This window comes from Ciconia boyciana, chromosome 6 (genome assembly GCF_034638445.1).
Source record: "Ciconia boyciana chromosome 6, ASM3463844v1, whole genome shotgun sequence".
Classification (NCBI taxonomy): Eukaryota; Metazoa; Chordata; class Aves; order Ciconiiformes; family Ciconiidae; genus Ciconia; species Ciconia boyciana.
In genome coordinates this window covers 66,450,600-66,465,718 of record NC_132939.1, presented here as the reverse complement: position 1 = coordinate 66,465,718, position 15,119 = coordinate 66,450,600, and the positions used below count along the sequence as shown (strand labels likewise).

At 46.4% G+C, this 15,119-nt stretch overlaps 1 protein-coding gene across 1 annotated transcript in view; it reads right to left on the bottom strand.

The window, feature by feature from the left end:
* Positions 1 to 1,454: 1,454 nt before the first annotated feature.
* The window catches only part of ARMH4 (armadillo like helical domain containing 4), a 70,086-nt gene continuing 56,421 nt past the window's right edge, over positions 1,455 to 15,119 (bottom strand). Inside the window, exons 6-8 of the mRNA XM_072865498.1 lie at positions 7,823 to 7,854; positions 3,081 to 3,215; positions 1,455 to 2,869 (exon numbers count right to left, since the gene is read on the bottom strand). Coding sequence (XP_072721599.1) covers positions 2,801 to 2,869; positions 3,081 to 3,215; positions 7,823 to 7,854 — 236 coding nt within the window. The 3' untranslated portion in view covers positions 1,455 to 2,800. The remainder of the gene's footprint in view (positions 2,870 to 3,080; positions 3,216 to 7,822; positions 7,855 to 15,119) is intronic.

Here is a 15,119-nt window from a genome sequence, read left to right as displayed (position 1 = left end):
TGTTATCGCACAAAACCCTGCTGATCCCCAGCTGTTTGGGTCTAGCTGGTACATCTGCTCTGTTCTGCAGTATCGCTGGCAGCTCCTCTTTTCCAGTCTTATCTCGGGTCTCTCTTTCATGCTACAGTTGCATGCAAAGGACTCAGCCAGCCCAGCTACCATCCTTTCTGCTCCAAGACAGGCTCCCTCTTGCAGAGACCAATGCCCTTTGTCACTGCTTATTCTCCGTACCTCCCTGGCTGGACCAGGGTAAAGCATTTCAAGAACATCTTGCAGCTGCCTATGTAGTCTTGTTCCCAGCCTGCCTGGCGCTGTACTTAAAAGACAAGCCTTTCTGGAGATGATCTCGAGCAAACTGGAATGGAGGAGAAGCCATTCCACCTTGCAACCTCCATCAAGCCTTGCCAGGAACAAATCATCAAAGAGCCCAAGGGACAATATTTCCTGATTCCCAAAAGCGCAAGACAGCCAGCAACGCTCAACTGGACTGTTAACACCTCCCAACCACCTCCAAGGTCCAAGAGACTTAGGAATGAGAAGGAAATAGGGAGAGATCAGTCCAGAAGCAAAAGTTCTTCTTAGCTTGGACTGATCATTTGTTACAGAAGAAAGAGGCTTTAATTTTGGGCATGGGCACATGGCCTGTTAAAGACATGGGGTTGCTTTTAGCAAGGCAAAATTCTCCTGGTCAAAGTTTCAGGAAGGAAAAGGGAGAGATGCAGGCATTGTGGAGCCCTGGCTGGAAAAGCCTGTCCTAGAGGGATTAGGGTACGAAGACTCCCCAACATGTTGATGGACCGGGTTTTACTGTGCCTCCCCCAACCTGCTTCCCACATACTCAGCGGGATGAATGCGTGAGGGACCATGCACACCTCTTCGACTGGAAGACTAGCATGAGTAGTGGCATTTTGAATACAGGTTGTGCTGCCTGTCCTTTTCCAGGTGACTCAGTAGATGCGTGGGTAAGGCCTATAGGAAAGTACTTGGGCTCTGAAAAGCACTGCTTGTTCAGAGCTGAACATCACGTCTGATGACTTAATGTCCAGAGGAGGCCCTGACCCTCTCAAGAGAGAACTGAGCTTCAGGCAGGTCTTCCGAATGTCCTACCTTGCAAACCCACTCACGTGCCCACGAGACGTTTGCTTACCATCATCTACATCTACCCTTCACAATCTGACAGGCCTTTGCACCTTTACGAGGAATGAAATCCTGCATCTGCCCCTCCTCAAACTCTCCTCCCACTTCTTCGAAGACTCTGTGGGATTTAATCTCAGTAGATGTGTGGTCTGGCCTTATTTGTCTAATCAGATCTCCTCCGGCAACAGTGGCTGTTCCTTGTATGAAGGATGATTCCCCACAGAACAGTGACTCCCACCTCAGAAACATGGATGTTTTGCATAAATGTCAGATTGAAGTCATTTCACAACTGGAAGCAGAGATAAAGTAACGCAGCCCTTTTTCTAGCTATTTTGACAGCATTTCTGTGCAAAGCAACATTAGTTTCCCCCCCTCAGTTCCAGTAACGTCTCAGACACTGGCTGTCTCCCTCTGCAACCTGGTGCTAGCAGCCCAGGCAGCACAGCACCTTGCCCTCACCCCATGCCACCCCTGGGATTCACCTCCACAACCCTCTGCATCCATCTGTCCTACAGCTTCACCTTTTCCCCGACGGCCAAGGGCTCCCCAGCATGACCATTCCACCTCCCCATAGCAGACATCTCTCCAGCTGTGGCTGATGCTGCTTTCTATTAGCCACAAATCCCTCAACACTGACAACCACCGGCTCTGCAAACTTTGGTGCCTTTCTGCATTTGGTGGTCTGGAAATAAGATCAATCCAGATCCCCCAAAGGTGGGATCCCCCAAAGCCCCTTTCAGGGGCTGAAAATGCAATTTCCAGTGGGTAAAGGAGACAGATGCTCTGCTTTCATCTCTATGTGAATGCAGCCTTGTGAAACAGATGAACCAATAACTAGTGTCCTTCAAACAGGAGGCAGAAGCTGAAGAAACCCCTGACCTGCCTCTTCTCTTACCTACTTGCACACTGAACAAAAGCTAAGAGACCCATGCAAGACTATCCGTCAGTAGGTGAGCGCTGGTATTTATTGTGCTGTAACAGACAGTGCTGGTTGAAAATGGACTACGATTTTTGTTGTGAATCAAGTGTTGAGGCCATTCCTGTGTGTCTCCAAGAAGCATGGAGCAGAGCTGAAGGAAGAAAGAAGGGGTGAGAGTCGGGGAACCGAGTGCAGAAATGTGCTTCAAACTGTATCAACAACACTGTACTTGGGCACTTCTCAGGTGGCAAGGGATACAGTTCAAGTGTATAACTCATTAATTAAGCAGAGCAGCTAATCTTAGCACTAATGAACTCTAGCTCAGGTAATGTAACATTTAAAATTAATAAATTGGACAGAAGTCATTCACAGTAAAGATTTCCATTCCCGGGTTACGTGAGAGCTATTGTTATGATTAGATTACTGCCAGCCAGGACCAAAACAGTACACCAGGATAATAGGAAAATAATCATCCATATGTATCAGCTCCAGCTGTAACAAGACACGCTGTGGATCTGAATGAGGCGCCGGGTGCGAATGTGAAATCTCACTACTGTATCAAAACAAACATCACTGCGCGGTACACATAGAGCATAGCATGCCGTTTCGCCGGGGTGGTACCGACCACTGCTCGGTGGCTCGGGGCGGCGGAGAGCAGCGATGCAGCAGAAAGTCACTTGTTCTTTTTCTCCCCCTCCCTCCTTTTAAAAGTCATGGGCTATCACAAGGGCACTGCAGTTCGATTCAAAATTCATCTTCAGAGCTGTCAGCTAAGAGCATGACTCGGTCTTGCATGCTGTTAAATTCCCTCTGCTAGGGGAAGAAAAGAAACATGAAAGAGCTCCACAAGCAAAAAGGAAATGATGAGCATTTGGATCCCCCCCATATTCTAACCAAGAGGTCCTGGGCACTTCAACCCAGACAAACCACAACCATAGCCAGGCTGCGCTTGCTTTACAGCCAAAATGGTTAACAGGAGAGTGGGTGGGAACAGATCGGGGTTTTTCCTTTGCAGTTGCCATACCTTTCTTTTATGTCTCTTTGAGCCATTTCTCCTTCGGCGATTCATAATCTTAATGCTGTAGAGTGCTCCTAGGATAAAGAGGGCTCCGGCTATTCCGACTCCTACAGGAACCAACATCCCCGACATGTATCCTGCCTATGCAGAAAAGAGAGAAGCAGAGCAACACTCACAAGACCATCCTTTCAGAGTCATCTTCCACCAGTCTAGGACTGCTATATATCCCTATGGTGCTTTCATCAAAGTTTATTGTATTTGAGTCCCTGTCACCTGCCTGCACAGGATGAGCCCTGCTTCCAGGATTGCTAAGCAAGCCCCCAACCAGCTGGTAACCACCACAGCTCACTCACCGTCAGCTTTTGCTAACAGATACTTCCTTGTGATAGCTGAGACACTGCAGTGTTTGCCTGCCTTTAGGAGAGGAAACAATTTTGGTGCAGAGTTGCAAGTGCTGGGGTGAAGTGTCTGTTAATCTGGGTGCATATGTGAAAGAAAACCTTGACTGCCAAGGGCAGGCAATCTCAAGCCACAACAAAGACCTGTGACCACCCGAACAGCTTCACTACACACTGTGTAAAGTAGGCTGAGTGCTGCTCCGAGCTCCCCAGGTACCGCCAGCATAAATCAAGGCACGGGTATATGTCTGGCCATGCTCAACAGAGCTCAATCCGGAGGGTCAAGAGCTGCCATTACACTTTTCGGCATGAATCTCGGCTAGCAGCGCGGTGCTGAGTGGTGCAGTGCGGTGATGAGTGCCTCGGCACCGTGCTGCCCACAGCTCTCCACACCATCCCGCAGCCCTCAGGGCGGCAGGAGCAGGCAGAGGAGAGCACGGTGCAGGCAGAGAGGCCAGTGTGTAAGAGCCGCCAGGCGAGACAGCAGGCACCGGCAAGGGAGCGGGCAGAACAGGCGAGGAGCTGCTTTTGTAGAAAGGCTGCGCTGCGAAGCAGGGACGCAGACCTCTGTCGTGGGAGGTGGATGGGAAAGGGACCCAGCATCCTCCTGGCCAGCTCTGATTGCTGGAGTGTGTCTTACCATGGCCAAACTGCTAAATATACCTCCAGTAAAGAGTATTACACAGCTCCCATGCTTCCCAGAGACACATTGGCATGGGAAAGCAAGTGCCCCAGGACACTAGTGACATATCTCAGCACAGGGACAGCAGAAGCTGCCCTCAACACGCACAGCTGGGTCTCTGAAGGAGCTGAAGTGCAAAGCCAGACTGTGTTCAGAAGAACCAGTTTGCCCTCTCCCTGCCCAGCTCAGCCTGAGCCTGCTCGGCTTTGTACTTGAAATCTTTGAACCAAATGCTTTTGCTTTGCATGGGAAAGGGTCATGTGCATGAGCAGGACAATGACGTAGAGAGAGGGCACGCACACCTTCAGCTGGCCTTAAGGGAAGCACAGCAAATGTAAATCAGCTCTAATTCAATTGCTATGATCCATATGTTTGCGTTGCCCTTTAAAAAAAAAAAGAGATAGCATGACTAATTTAAAATTACACATGTAAACATCTAAAATCCTTTGGAAAATATTCCCAAGTGCTTGTTATTTTATATTTTACTGTTCAAAATGAGAATTAACCCAAGCTTTAAAGTGCCAAATTGCTTCAGCATCCTCACTGAATTCAGGCTGGGGGGCTCAGTGGAGTACGGGAGGCAGGTACAGCCTGGCTCCCTCCCTCATAAGTGCTGCCTTTGTTCACACTGCAGCAACAGAGTCCTCTGCTGTAGCACTACAGCTTTACCCTTTCCCATCTACACCCCCCAAAATAGTTTTTACACCTGCCAAGGGACACATGCACAATTCAGAGGACTATCAGACATCTCTTAGCAAGCCTCAGTCCATTGTTTACAACCACTCAACTTCATCTGCATTCCCAAACTGCAACACAACTTACAACACATGCTTACACCGTAATTGCTTTTCTTCCATAATCCACTGAGTGGGGTGAAAAAAAAAAGCTATTCAGTGTGCACTGCCCTGGCTTCGTATGATTACCTGGAGAATGAAAGTAACTGCTTTCATCTAGGGCAGATACAATGCTCACAAGGGCTGTTTTGCTCTCCCAAACCCCTCCAGATCCTGCTCGGTGCTTTAAATAGTAACAACTTCATGCCTGGATCCCAAGGCTTGAGGGATCTTCAGCTGCATCGTGCAGGTTCCCTGAATGCCCTCCCAGAAAACCCAGCCCAGCTCAGCACATGTGCTTGGAGTGGGGCTGTGTGCCTGCACCCCAGTTCCCGAAAAAGGAGGTTAGTGATAACACAGCCAAAGACTATCTCTGGGAGGCAATTAAGGTGCCTTAATTGTGTGACCTAATTAGTACAGCATGGGTTTTTCTATTTCTGGAACTTTGCTGCTGGTGTGGGCGGTGAGGGGAGACTGGAAATGGCTTTTTAGCTGCTGCCAGCTGAGTTTCCATATCAGAAATCACTGGTTTTAATATGGTGAACTATCTAGCCTGTCTGTGAGCCTTTATCACACCTGGCCAGCCCATGCCCTTTTACAGGCTTCCCCCAACAGCTGGACCAGTGATTTCTACCCCAAAAGCCTGCAATGTGAAGCAGAGCCAGGACCTGTTCTCCCAGCCCTTCTGCGTCACACAGCCCAATTCATGAGGACTTCTGCACTTGCCCGATAGGCTACCCCATTTCACAGCAGCACCAAAGCCACTTTTTTACCCCTTCCCCATGGGGAAGATGCAGCTTCTTTTACAGATCCTAGGGATGCTTTTAATACACCCAATCCATGACCATGACCTTCCTGGCTCCACTGGACTTTTGACATAACAGCAACAGAGGACTTGAGAGGAACCTCATATCCATTATTTGGCATACCAAATGCAACATTTGCACAGTGTTTGCAGGAGACCGGACACAAATCTGTCACTGACCTGTGCTCCTGGTCCCACACTCCCCACACCCTTCCCTCTCCCAGCAGGGCAGCCCTGATGGACACAGGAGGACACATCTCTCAAGGATAGGGCCGTCATGTGCCAGGACACTCTTTTGGATGGCGGGGTTGTAAAATAGACAGGACAGGGCTCTGCCAACAACAAATGAGAGGGGCACATATTATGACTGGGCTGATAAACTCAACAAGGAAGAGGAGGAAACGGGATGAGCAGGTTTATTTGGGAGTGATTTGCTTCACCGGCATTTAGTTTGGGGTGGGGGAGTGGTTTTTATTGGGCTTTTCTAAGGGAAAATGTGAGCAAGGTGAAAGATCTGCCTCCACACATCTGCCGTTCCCCAAAGGAGGGAGATGGCTCAGAGCTGAGGCTCTCTTTTAAGTGGACTCTAGCAGATCCCCAGTTATACCAATGCTTGTGCTGGGCACTGCCATGCAGTCCAACATCTGCCTGCAAGAGGTTCAGACCCTACAGAGCAACTCTGTTGGAGACTGGACCGTGCACCCCCACCTCTGCAACAGGGAAGGACAGAGGTAGCCAACAAGGTGCCAAGAGGAACGAAGTGAAAGCTATGGCTTCAGTGTGAAGACACTTGATGCCCCCGAGCTTGTGTTGTGCCGGCTGGGGTAGGCCTGGCATGAGCAGGTGACCCCTGCATGCTACATTCACTCCAGGCACTCAACCAGTCTTGATGTCTGCTTTTTACCTTCATCAGGAAAACCATTCTCTGTCCTTTCAGCATTCGTTCTGGCTGAATCCCCGGCCAAGGTGCTCTGCTATGAGCATAGATCACACTAGACATGCCTCCTTCCTATTGTAGGTAGAAAAGTAACTCAGCAAGGGCTGGGCAGGAATCCACCTTAACACTTCCACTCCCTAGTCCTGGAAAACAGATACCCAGACCTCATCTCTCTGTTCAGACTTGATGGTAAGATGCTGCTGAAACTTGGTGAGGATCACATGGGAAGACTGGGCTCATTTGGTGACAATCTGCTCAAGCTTAGAGATGTATTTTCAGGGGCTGGAGTTTCCTATCGAGTCATTATTCCTTGTGGTGTTTTTTTTCTATACTAACTCTGATCCTGTTCAAGAATTTCCAAGCCCTGTTGAGTCAGAAAATGTTCTTGTCTTAAAACACTACTGTCACCTCATTTCTAGCTTCATGGCTTTGCTGTCATCAACACAACATTTGGAAGGTTTCAGAACCATTTCAAAATGTTAGTATTTGCCCTATGGCAGCAGAGCATAAAAAGCCATCACTGCCTGTGGCTGGCACAACTCTTGATTTCATGTACCACCACCCTGTAACACCAGGGAGAAAGATCAGGGCCTGTTATCTTTTCAGTCTTCCTGTGTTTGTTCTTTTTCCTTCTAGGAATTTGCAGCTCTTCTTGCATGTGGAGGGAGGAAAGGTCTCGTCCAGAGGCGGTGGCGTGGTACACAGCCTCTCACCAGAGAGGATCACCAGATCCTCTTGACTTGGATCTAGAACCAAGCTCAGGACTTGGAGAAAAGGGGTGGAGGTAAGTTAGAGGGTAATATAAAAAAGTAACTCGGGTAGTCTGAAGAGAAGGTGATTTTCTAGTGCAGAGAAGTCTATCAAATACCCCTGTCCCTCCTTCTGCTCTTAGTTACTACTCATCAGGGATGTACTGTGGCGTTACACCACTATATACAACAGCAGCATCTGGTTCATTTGCCTCCCAGAGAAAATGTTAAGCCCTTTCTCAATTGTCTTTGTAGAGATAGTGAACGGCACTGACAAGAGTTTATTTATTCCTGCAGTAAAAATGTTTTTCCTTTTAAAGTAATTGAAACACTGAGCCTCCTACCTTATCTTTCAGCTTCTCCATCCAGCTTCTCACTGAAAAATAAGACAAAAAAGCTGTAATCATGTTACTTATGTTATATTAATTAGTAATGAATGATAATGATAGTATTAAAATAGACACTAATTAAGTTGACAAGCTGATAACACTTTTCATTAGATTTCCTCTCTTCTCATTCATGAAAAAGAGCAAATGCAGCAAATCAACATGAGAAACTCTTCAAGCGAGCTGGCAGGCAAGAAGCTCACTTTTGCCTGTGCAATTCACATGTTCAGAGTGATTAAAAAAGGGAGATGAAAAACAGTATTTCAAGTTGTGGGTTTTTAACCAGCACTTCTCATACACACAGTGGGATGAAAACCTTACAGCGTGGCTACCCCCTTCCACTGGCCTCCTCCACATAGATATTCTTCCCTCTATTTGGCATAGCCTGTAATGATGCCTAAAAAAGTATTATTCCCTGTCTTGTATTCCCCTGCTTGTCTGGAAGCAGCCACTGCCTGCTCTGGGAAGTCACCAGATAATATCTGAGGACTGGGATAGCACTGGAGGTGCTAAATTACTAAACCAAGTAAATTTATACTGCCATCACAGAGACTTTCATTTCCTAACAGTTCATATAAGTCCCATGAAATATGATACCCAAGAATTAAAAGTCTTTAATGGCATGTACTTTGGGATGAAATATTCAGCTAATCTCAAAGAACTGCAAGCGCTTAGCAGCGGGTGCACGACTCATTAACTCCACAGGATTCGTCTGCGCTGCACCGAAGGCAAAACACTCAGCCTTTGAGAGATCCGCTGATGTTTTAATGAATTCCTACTCATAGGTAAGAGGCAAGAAAGCAGTTAAATACTGGGTTTTTTTCAGGGTTCTGCAACTGTGTTTTAAGCCCTGGTCAAGGATCCCCATTGCTCCAGGAGGACAATGCTACAAGCACAAGGGGACTCTTGGATGCACCAATGTCCTTCTGAGCGATATTTCTCCCAGGATGCATTAGATCCCAAATGTAACACACCGATTATGGAATGAGACCCTATTTCCAAGCCTGCTTTCTTATAGAAGCTCCCTTCAAAGCTTGCATTAGCAGTATTAGAGTCTGCCTGTTGGCACATGCACATACACCACTCAGGGTAACCATCCTACTGAAGTGAGAGCCTTACTGGGAGTGGGGAGGCTGCAGCAGTAGGGCCATCAGTAAATGGCCTTTTTATGTCTCAGATGCAATACGGAGAAGCACAGCAGCTAGGAAGTAATAAGACTCAGCCCAGATGTCAGCATCACTGAATTAAACTGCACCATTTTAACAAGTTCGAGGTGATTTGAATACTCCCTTTTAAACTATTAGTAATATAACACTTTCTAAACAGAAGGATCTCAAATTACCTAGAGGTGAAAAAAGTGTGAAACAGGCACAGGAGCATACATGCAAACTCACCTATCTCTGACAGGTAGCTAAGAAAAAAAATTAGTTATCCAGGAGACATAATCAGACACCCGCAGCACTAGAAGAGGACAAGTCGTCTACTTTTATCAACTCTTCCCACCATTAGTCCTGACCTGCATGGACTAAACCATAGTAACTCAATTGATGAAGGTGCCATCACCATCATCCTCTGCCAGTCCAAGCCTGCATGCCTTCAATTTCTGGTATTTCACTCCAGGTGAATACCAGAGAGGAAGGAAATGCATGGTTCCCCTGGGCTAGGTTTCTCAGCTGGGTTTCTAGGTGTAACACTTAAAACACTGGGTGTAAACACAGACTTTCAAGGAAAGCCCCTACACCATTGCCTTGCTGACAGGCATGGGAGAGACCAAACACCCAGAAACTTCTGCTTAAAACCACAAATACTGCACACCAAAGGAATTAATCCCAAAATTCTTGCCAAAGAGCCTTCTCATGACTCTTATATTTAATGATGCTATCATGTTTTATTCCAGGCTGCCAGGAGGAGTGGTGATGGTGACTCACAGTCACACAGTAACAGCCACAGCTTCAAAACCACAGTGCACATTTTGAGGCTTTGGACTGATGTCCTCCGTGCATGTGCAGACAGCTACACGTGTACACACAGTACGTGCACACAGCCCGTTAAAGCCGATGTGATACTCAGTTGGCCCCAACTCCAAGCTAATCACTAAGACTATTTTTGCATGTCTTTCACAATAATTACACGGGATCAGTGATACTGTCAATAGTCGACCCACTTTCTTGCAGCTGAACAACAATGGTGCCTCTAAAGCAGCAATTAACTCCAGAGTATTTCTGGCAAGTCATAGGCAGGGGCTGATCTAATAATATTCTACTACCTGCTTCCAGCGAACGCAAATTCTGGCTTTGTTCCCCTCTGCTCCACAAAATGACAGCAGCACATCCGTTGGGACCCCAAACACTACAGTACAAATCTTTATTTGCTATTTATACAATTGCTTATTATTAAACCCGACCTTGTTTTCAGCCATGTAGAGCACATGTCAAACACCTTCATGAATCAGCCCAAGCCACAGGAAAAACGACACGATTTCTCCCAGACTGGGCTCCTCTCCGGGAGACACTCTAACGCAGCCACAAGCTGGCTGGCTGGGTGAAAGCCTCTGACCTGTGCTAGAGGAAAATAATGGTCCCAAATTTGGCATCATTACACATCATTATCCATAATTAATATTCTGAACTTGGTCTTGGAAGAGGAGCATTGCGGATGGCACCTTCTTATAAAAATGCAACGCTCTCCGAGAACACTAGGTCACTTGCCAATGAGGCCAAGCAAATAATTAGTAACAAATACTCTAGTCCATGTATTTTTCATCATCCGCTTTTTTTTTCCTTCCCTGATCACTGAATGTCCTGAACAAATAGCAACAGTCTCTGGGAGTGAAATTATTAACAAGTGTCTGCAGTGCTGGCTCCTCTTCTGTGGCATTTTAAGGATGGTGGCCAGTCCAAACTCCCTGCTTCGGCTTAATTTTGATCCCTTGGTTTCATGGGGAGCTGAGTTAGATGAGCATGGAGCACTTCTGAAAATTACATACATAATCTGACATTTCCTCAGTGATTTATATAATGTCTGCATCTCTGCAAATTGATTTTAAATAACATATAGCTTAAGATTAAGCAGGTCAGGAGCACGGAGGAGGAGCACAGTTATCTGGCATTGGCGTCAGAGCAGCCCAGGATGAATTCAGACAGTTACAGGTGCACCGTGCTATTTTTAGTCATTTTTACCCAGCTTTCCCCTTGAAAATGTGCAGCCACCTATTAAGAAGCCACGGTGTCAACTAAAGAAGTTAGGCTAATTTGCAGAGGTAAGCAGCAGCCTGCAGTGCCTGCCTGGCCCTTCCATGGAGGAACCTGGTCCAAAGGGACAGTCAAAAAGCCCCACGAACAAAAACTTTCTGAAGTTTGGGTTTTGCCAGATGTAGGCCGAATGCTCAGGAGAGGGGCAATAGGTGACATTTGAGGGTCTGCAGTATATGGCACTGGATGGCCCAACATCTCCTTTCACCTGAACTCTTCAATGCTATAAATCCAAACAAGCCCTCGTGGGAGACGGCTCTTGTGTTCCCATCCCTCTCCTTTCCGCTGTGTCCTACAGCTTTGCATCCCCTACAAGAATAGATTCAGCCAGCTTACCCAAGCTGCTTGTTTGTTTTTTGCGGAGCTCCTCTTTACAAAGAAGGTGATCAGATATAATTTACAATGGAGAATCAAAGTGGAAGAGGTTTGGAAGCTGCCTTCAAGTTCAGCTGGAAGGATCCTCTGACAATGAAAAGTTTGCATGATTTACATCAGGGCAGAATCCAGTATTTGTCACTTCTGACCAAAGAAAATGAAATGAAGGTAGCATGACAGACCATATTCACTGCAAGTCTAAACCACAGTCTGACACTTTCCTCCTAGGGAAGAGTCTGATCTCTTGGTGCTCTGCTCAGGGATCTCGCAGGACCCTCAGGTTACAGCCCTGCAAAGTCTCACTACAAACAACTCACCTGAAAGGAGAGGGGATGTTAACTGAGGACAAAGATCTGGAAAAAGCACACAAAACATTTACTACACAGTAACTCCCGTGGCTACTGTGCCCACCCCGGAAAAAAGTGGGTCCACATGTACCGTTATCAGAATCATAGAATATAGAATATCTCGAGTTGGAAGGGACCCATAAGGATCATCAAGACCAACTCCCTGTGCTCTCCTTCCCTGAACCCTTACCAGTGGCCTTCACTCATGGTCTCACTTCTTGTTGCTGTTCCGAAGACTGTCCATTTGCAAATAAGTTCTTTTTTATTAGTCAGGTCTCTCGAACCCCCTTTTGTTCTGGAAGCTGCAGAGTACTGGGTGCCAGAGCCAGGCTCTGCCTTTAAGCCTCACCATAATGCACCGTCAAATCTCTTGCCAAAGGCTTCTCCCCACTTGCCTCACCACACACCTCTGAAATCAGGAGCACAAGTCCTCTGGGCTTCATGCTTTGCCAACTTTTAGTAATCCTAATTGCCTAATTATCCACTCCAGTGCAATGATAAAGCTCCTTAATAATTCTGTTCACTTCTCATTCATTCTCTCCCTTCCCAGATAAGAAAATGCAAAGACTTTACCTTCTGGTGGAGATTTCAATCAATAATTCATGCCCTCCTGCCATCAGTTCCATCTCCCCCTTCCCCTCTTGGACACCCTGCTGCTTTATCTTGTCACTTTAATTTAATCATATGAGCTTGCTTTAATCATATTCCCTTTTTTAATCATAATCTAAAGCAATTCTGGTTTTCCATGGCAAAACTGGCACATTATCCCTCTGCCCTGTGCATCTCACTGTATTTTCAAATCCAGCATTTACATCTTCATTCCAGAACTTCATCTTGATACTGATGAAGGTACCTCCAGCACCTTCTCTTTTAATAATTCTCCACCACAACCACCAGACCAGTGGTGAAAAGGTTTCACCCAAGCTCCTATACACTCCTCAAAGGGCAGAGAAAAGGGCTGAAGGATGGTTTTATAGCTAAGCTGGAGCTCAGGTAACCTGACCCTACCATTACATCTGTAATTCCTTAAATGCAACAGGCTGAGAGAGCTGCACCAAGCTTCATTCTGAGAAATCAGAAAATATCAGTCACCCCAATACGCTCGGGGCATGAAAAGATTTTGATCTAACAGCTACTGTTAATTGCTTTCATGTCTGTCTGAAAGCAGAGACATACCTATCTCAGGAACCAGAGAAGCTGTTTAAGGACAAGGCCCCCACTGCAGCAGATGACAGTTCCCACCACAAGTGATCTGTGAGTCAGACAAGATGCAGGAGGCAAAGATGGATGGAGCCAAGGAGCAAGAAAGCAGCAATTTTTGAGCACTGGCAATGCCTGCTGTGGATGTTGGGTTTGCTCTGCATTCCTCTGGCCAGGACAAGGTCTTTGTCCCACCCACGGCTACAATTGTCATAAGGCAGGAAAAGGCCGGCTTGGTATATTTGCAAGAGTGTGGAAATTGTAAATACGTAGTGAGGAGGCTTTGTGTAGGTCACGGTACAGTGAAACATAACTGCACCTTGCAGCCGATGCAGCTCAGCACAGCTTTGCCATCGCCTTTTTCCCTAGGACAAATTCATTCACCTCTTCCATGCCTGGCCTCTACCCTGCTCTTCCCATTCCCCGTCATGACATGGCTGGGGTTTGGCGTTGCTTCTGGTTGGGGCTAACAACTGGGGTAGTCAGGAGGAGTAAAGTTCGTCCTTGATGGTTAGACTTTGCTAGAGACCCCACTGCCAGAGCAGCTACCTGTGTAAGCCTCTGCAGTGAGAAAATGGGACGTTGCTGTCCTCTAAAGCACCTGTTCAATCTTCGTTACATACATTAGAGCAAGAGATTTGCTACAGTTAGTTCTCCTCTTCCCTCACTTACATGCACAATTTCTAAGCTGTATTCTTTGTTCCAGCAAAGAAGAGCTGGTTAAAGTGTAAAAAATAAAGAAAAGATCGATTACTTTAAATCACTCTATCTACACAAGCAATCCGCCCTATTACGTTACAGATTTCATCCCTTTCTCTTGCAGGTAAGACTTTCTTTTAAATGAGGCTAGCAAGAACAATTTTGCAGAAATGCTCTCTGCTTCATCTGCTCAGCTCTGACAAGTTAAAGGCACAAGGCTGCATCGGCTCCTTTTCCTTAAAAAACACAATTGCCAATTTACTTACTAGCACAAATAAATAATACAGAAAATGGCATTTGGCTGGAAGGCAGCATATTTTTAATTCCAGAAGAAAAACCATTTCTACTCGATGGAAATTCTGATGAATGCATTTCCCCCATGCCCAACTCAAGAAGACTTGAACGGCCAGATAAGCAAACAAACATGAAACTGACAATTACTATTTAATTTTCAGAAAAAAATTTTGGTTGGGTGAACTTTGAATTAACAAAGTAAACTTTAATAGTTACCATGCAACTGTCTGGTTTATCAACTGTACAGACTACAACCTCTTCCCTGCCCACCCAGCTACAAGCCAAGCCTGGCTGCACAGTGCCGCCTGCCACAACCTACCCAAACCTCTTCAGAAAGGGAGATGGGGAGGACAACTCACCATGCTTGCCCAGAAAGCAGAAGCCAAAATGGGCTTCTTAACTTCTTCCCTGACCTTATCAATAATTTTGACACTGCTTTCCCCATCGTATTAGGTCAGGTTTCTCCTTTTCCTTTTCCCCTGTGCTTTTTAAGCTGTTTTCCACTTTGATCTGCCCACATGGAGTAGCCACTTGCTGAGCTTCTGCCTTTGCATTTCTCTGTAAACTCAGTTCTTCCACAGTGCCTTGAAAACACTTGTTGACATAGACAAACTATTTCTTTCTCCCTAAGTGATCCCAGACAGGTGCAAGATGTTAAAACAAAGCCAAGGTAGAACACCTCTTGGTATCCTAACAGTAAAAGGCATCAGCAGGACGTTGCTGTGAATTGGCTGTCACAATTTGTTGTATGATTAAACATTTACTGGATCACACCGTGTCCAAAAGCTGTGTGATCTCTGGGAGAGGAAATGCAAACCTTGCTTATGGAAATGGCGATGCCTCCACTGCAGCACATGCTGGACCAGGTTCTCCACTGCTCTGCCCTGGCAGAGCTCCTAGAGCAACACACAGACTTACCAGCAGTGAGAATCCACCCTGCTTTAGCTAATGGGTTTTCTTGTGTGCTGAAAATGTTCATATTCACCAGCTTTCATTCATGACATAGTCACAGTGTCCATATTGGGAATATAAAGCATTCCTAAAAATTGAATTGGGATGCCTTAGGTGCCAACTGGCTCTGCCACTTGT